This window comes from Aulostomus chinensis, chromosome 9 (assembly GCF_037954235.1).
Source record: "Aulostomus chinensis isolate RoL2024-O1b breed Wild chromosome 9, RoL_Achi_v1.0, whole genome shotgun sequence".
NCBI lineage: Eukaryota > Metazoa > Chordata > Actinopteri > Syngnathiformes > Aulostomidae > Aulostomus > Aulostomus chinensis.
Genome location: NC_141328.1, coordinates 30170126 through 30175645, shown reverse-complemented (window position 1 = coordinate 30175645; position 5520 = coordinate 30170126). Strand labels below are relative to the sequence as shown.

Below are 5520 nucleotides of genomic sequence, written 5' to 3'. Positions count from 1 at the left end.
GTGTGTGTGTGTGTGTGTGTGTGTGTGTGTGTGTGTGTGTGTGTGTGTGAGAGAGAGAATGTGTGTGAGAGAGAGAGTGAGTGAGAGAATGTGTGTGTGCGTGTGTGTGTGTGTGAGAGAGAGTGAGTGAGAGAATGTGTGTGTGTGTGTGTGAGAGAGTGAGTGAGAGAATGTGTGTGTGTGTGTGAGAGAGTGAGTGAGAGAATGTGTGTGTGCGTGTGTGTGTGTGTGAGAGAGAGTGAGTGAGAGAATGTGTGTGCCTGCGTGTGTGTGAGTGAGTGAGAGAATGTGTGTGTGCGTGCGTGCGTGTGTGTGTGTGTGTGTGTGAGTGAGTGAGAGAACATGTGTGTGTGAGTGAGTGAGTGAGTGAGTGAGTGAGAGAATGTGTGTGTGCGTGTATGTGTGCGTGAGTGGGTGAGTGAGAGAATGTGTGTGCGTGTGTGTGTGTTGATGTGAGTGAGTGAGAGAATGTGTGTGCGTGTGTGTGTCTATGTGAGTGAGTGACAGAATGTGTGTGTGTGAGTGTGTGTGTGTCTGTATGAGTGAGTGAGAGAATGTGTTTGTGCGTGTGTGTGTGCGTGTGTGTATGTGAGTGAGTGAGAGAATGTGTGTGTGCGTGTGTGTGAGTGTGTGTGTGTGAGTGGGTGAGTCAGAGAATGTGTGTGCATGTGTGTGAGTGTGTGTGTCTATATGAGTGAGTGAGAGAATGTGTGTGTGAGTGTGTGTGTGTCTATATGAGTGAGTGAGAGAATGTGTGTGTGAGTGTGTGTGAGTGTGTGTGTCTATATGAGTGAGTGAGAGAATGTGTGTGTGCGTGTGTGTGTGTGTGTGTGTCTATATGAGTGAGTGAGAGAATGTGAGTGTGTGTGAGTGTGTGTGTGTGTCTATATGAGTGAGTGAGAGAATGTGTGTGTGAGTGTGTGTGAGTGTGTGTGTGTGAGTGAGTGAGAGAATGTGTGTGTGAGTGTGTGTGTGCGTGAGTGGGTGAGTGAGAGAATGTGTGTGCATGTGTGTGTGTGTGTGTGTGTGTGTGTGTGTGTGTGAGTGTGTGTGTGTGTGACGCTATAAACAGAAAAGACATTCACGCAAGTAACAAAACAATCAGCCGGTTTGGTCTGAAGAACCCCGTCATTATTACTGTACGACTTTAATTATTATTATTATAACTACGATTATTCTTCGCATTATTACTATAAATAATAATTATTATTTATAGCACATTTACATGAACAGTTTTAATTTTAATGATGATTGTTGTAAATAATATTTTTATCATTATTATTATTAGACTATTATTAACATGAGGCAGTTATTATAAATGTTAGGTTATTATATTATTATTCCTACTATTATTATTATGATTATTATTGTCGTTATTGCTATTATCATTATTGTTATGATTATTATGATTATTATGATTAGTATTATTAGTATTATTATTCAATGCTAGTCAGAAATCATTTGTGCGGTTATAAAAACATTTCTTATTTCTTCAACATTTTCGCCGTAGTTTTATTTCGTATTTAAAGACATTTTATTATTCAACTTTCAAAGCGATGCATGAAATTTAGGGAGCAGAATTCGCTCACACCGTCAACAACATGAACCTGAGTTTTGTTGGACCGGATGCGTTACGCCGCGCTTCAGATTCATGCCGGTACCGGTGTGACGGGCGTCTGCTCCTGTACCGGGTGAGCAGGCGCCGGTGTGAGGCGGAACCAGCGGCTCCTCTGGCGGGTTCGTTTCCTCTCACGGATCACGCATCCATGGTCGCGCATCTTTAAGGTAAAAAGCTGCTGCACCGCGTCCCAGACACCGATGGGACGCGGATCCTTTGGGTCAGGTTCGATTCAGGCCCGAGACCCTTGAAGAAGCGATAAGAGGAAAACCCAGGTGCGGGAGGCTGCTGGAGCCGCCACGCAGGGGCAGCCTTGAGCCGCACTACGGGCTAACCCTGCTGCGGTGCTGCCCGGGGAGAAACTCTCTGTCCTAGCCAGGAGGAGCCTGGCGCGGGGTCCGGCAGGGGCTGTTGCTGCTGCTGATGTCAGAACCACCGCGGTTTGGTTCCGGTGCGGCAGAAATCACCTTTGATCTGCAGGTTTGGGTGTGAACTGGTGACTCACGCATCAACCTGGAGGATGAGATTGACTGAGAAGCTTCATGCGGGGCGCTGACCGTCCGGCACAGAAATGAGCGACCCCATCAGAACCAAACTTCCCGTGACTGGAGCAGCAGGCCACAGCAGAGTTCTGTGACGTCACGGCAGCTCAGCGGGTAACTGATGCTGGGTTTCCGGGCCGGTGGTTCCGCCGCGGCTGGTTCAGGCTTCTCAGTTCTTGAAAACATTGAATCAGGGTTCGCGATTCGGGAAATATGGCCGGAAGTTCCCACGTCCAGGTTCAGAACGGTTCTGATGGGCTCAGGTCTGTGTCGGTCAGCTGACTGGCCGCGGGTCCTCCTCGCGTTCCTCCGCACTCCCACTCCTCCTCTTCCTCCATCTCAGAGCGGAGTCCCGCTCCCGTTGGCCGGCCGAACCTCGGACACGCCCCCCGCCTGACGTCACGGGCGCTATAAGTATAAAGCGGCGCGGGCTCGGAGCCAGTCTGCTGACAGCAGGAGGAGCGGCGCGGGAGGCGAGCGGGAACTCTGCGGTGCAGAGCTTAAGAGCTTCTCCTCCACCTGAGGCGCTGCGCCGGACGGGCGCCCGGCCCACCACAACGCGCGGACCTGCTCCGGTGGCGGGTTCAGTTCTGAGGGACTGTTGCTGTTGCGCTCCGCGCCGCCAAGCAAAAGTGACGCGAGCGGCGGTCTGAAAGTTTCCTCCTCGACTTTCTCCTCCTCTCCTCTCCTCCAGTCTCTCGCTGTTGATGCTACAGCGGCTCGGCGGCCAGCGGAGCAGCCAGGAGAACTGCTGCATGAAACAGGAGCGGCGGGAGGAGGCGCCGCTCTCTCAGTCCGCTGCTGCCACGCTCGCAGGTAGTTTCGCACATCTGCCGAAGAGCCGCGGCGGCGGCGGCGGCGGCGGAGGCGGCGGCATGAGCGCTGAGCTCAGCCTTGGGCCCGAGCTGCCCAGCAGCCCGCTCGCCCTGGAGTACGTCAACGACTTCGACCTGATGAAGTTCGACGTGAAGAAGGAGGGCCTTGCGGGGCTGGAGCGCGGCGCGGTGCGTCAGTGCACCCGCCTGCAGCCGCAGGGCTCCGTGTCCTCCACCCCCATCAGCACGCCCTGCAGCTCAGTGCCCTCCTCGCCCAGTTTCAGCCCCACGGAGCAGAAGAACCACCTGGAGGAGCTGTACTGGATGCCCAACAGCGGCTACCACCAGCAGGTGGACCCGCAGACGCTCAGCCTGACCCCGGAGGACGCGGTGGAGGCCCTGATCGGGGCAGCGGGCCACGGCCACCCGCCGCCCCCGCATGTCCAGCAGCAGCTGCAGCAGCAGGGATCCTTCGAAGGCTACAGGGGCCCCCATCACCACCACGGCCACCACGGCCACGGGGGCCCGCAGCACCACCACCCGTACGCGGGGGGCATCCCGCACCACGCCGAGGAGCTGTCCGGGCACCCGGCGGGACACGGGCACCCGCACAGCCAGCACCACCACCACCACAGCCAGGACCCCGACAGCCCGTCCCCGGTCTCCCCGGAAGCCCACCAGCCGCTCCACCACCACCGCCACCACCACCACCACCACCACCCGCACGGCCACCTGGGCCAGTCCGCGGCGCACCACGGCCCCGGGGGCCTGAGCGTGGAGGACCGGTTCTCCGACGAGCAGCTGGTGTCCATGTCGGTGCGGGAGCTGAACCGGCACCTGCGAGGCTTCACCAAGGACGAGGTCATCCGCCTCAAGCAGAAGAGGAGGACCCTGAAGAACCGCGGCTACGCGCAGTCCTGCCGGTTCAAGCGGGTGCAGCAGAAGCACGTGCTGGAGAACGAGAAGACGCAGCTGCTGAACCAGGTGGAGCAGCTGAAGGCGGAGATCGGCCGCCTGGCGCGCGAGCGGGACGCCTACAAACTCAAGTGCGAGAAACTGGCGGGGTCGGGGGGGGCCGGCGGCGGGTTCCGCGAGGCCGGTTCCACCAGTGACACCCCCTCCTCCCCCGAGTTCTTCATGTGATGTCCCCCCCCCCCCCCCCCCCCCCCCGGGCCGCAGCAGCTTCGTAGTTAGTCGCTCGTGCTGCGGAGACGGTCCTCTGATGAACTTCCTCCTCCGCGGGGTCGCGGGGTCGCGAGCGCCGGTTCGGCCTCTTGTCCCGGGACTTTATGCAGACGCGTCCCCGCCGCCGCCCCGCCGGGGGGGGTTATGCAACCCCTCCCGGTCCCTGCCTGCTTGGTTGTACTCGAGTATATATTGACACGTGCACCGCTATAATCCTGCATGCTGGACATGCGCGGCCGCGGCTCCGGGTCCTCTCGTCCTGGTGTATCTCAGCATGCTGTCCATCTGCGCTTCTCCGTAGTTTTGGGTTTAGAGAAACAGACTTGCGGGACGCCGGTGCGGGGTCATACTGGTGCGGGTTTCCTTGGGCTTGTAAATATTATGCAACCGCAAAACTGCACAAGATGGAGGAGCTGGTCTGAACTTCTTTCTTTCTTTGCGTTGTGTTTTTATTTCAGTTTTCTGATTTTTATCTTTGGTGTTGAGAGCGGCGCGTCCTTCGGTTGCGGTTCAGTGCAACTCTGTGTGTCACGTGCACTTTTGGATGATTTGAAGTTTTCATTTTGGGTTTTGTGCACCCCCCCTCCAGGAAGACATACTATACATCAGAGTCGCCCAGCAGGCCCGAGCTCGGCGGAACACCTGAGCACGCCGGCACCGGGAGGCCCGGTGGACCCGCGCTAGTCTGGGCTCGTGCTCTGCGTCAGTTCCAATTCAGCGCAGCTCTCCTGCCGCTAATTCAGAGCCTGCCGCTCCTGTAGCGCCTCCTCAACGGGTCCAGGATCAACGGTTTATATTTTTGAAATTATTTAGCAAAAGAGCAACTCGTCAGGGGATTTCGGTAGAGTTCATATTTAGATAATAATTAAAAAAAAGCCTTTTGATACAAACTTTAATGAAATATGTTTCCTGATTTTTTTCTGCCGGTCAGTAAAAAAAGGGGATTCAGGTTGTGCAAATTCTCAAAATGAAAACATCGTGTATTTTAAGTAAAATGTCTGATTGTTTGTTTTATTCTATTTGATGATTCTGGTTCTGCTGGCCAGATGCATAGTTAAAGTTTTTATTTTAATGATTTAAATTAACAGACTGATCATATGAATAAGCATGGTGCTTGCATTGAAACTGTCGTGAGTCTCGCATCTCCGTCTCTGCTGCTCGGTCCAACTGTGTTGAATCGAGCCCGGCAGCGGGTTTTTGTTTTGTTTCACCATTTTCATGTACTTGCGATGATGGGGATCAATTTTCAATCCTGTTTATATGAATAATAGTTAAACACTTAAATTTGAAATGTTCCATTCAGGCTGGTTTCTGTTTTGTCTCATTTTAGTTGTTTTTGGAAGAAATTGTTTCCTATTTT

General features: G+C 54.3%; 1 protein-coding gene across 1 annotated transcript in view; it reads left to right on the top strand.

The window, feature by feature from the left end:
- Positions 1 to 2616: 2616 nt before the first annotated feature.
- mafba (MAF bZIP transcription factor Ba) overlaps positions 2617 to 5520 on the top strand; it is a 2931-nt gene continuing 27 nt past the window's right edge. Inside the window, exon 1 of the mRNA XM_086214998.1 lies at positions 2617 to 5520. This exon is cut by the window's right edge and continues 27 nt beyond it. Coding sequence (XP_086071124.1) covers positions 2868 to 4118 — 1251 coding nt within the window. The 5' untranslated portion in view covers positions 2617 to 2867 and the 3' untranslated portion in view covers positions 4119 to 5520.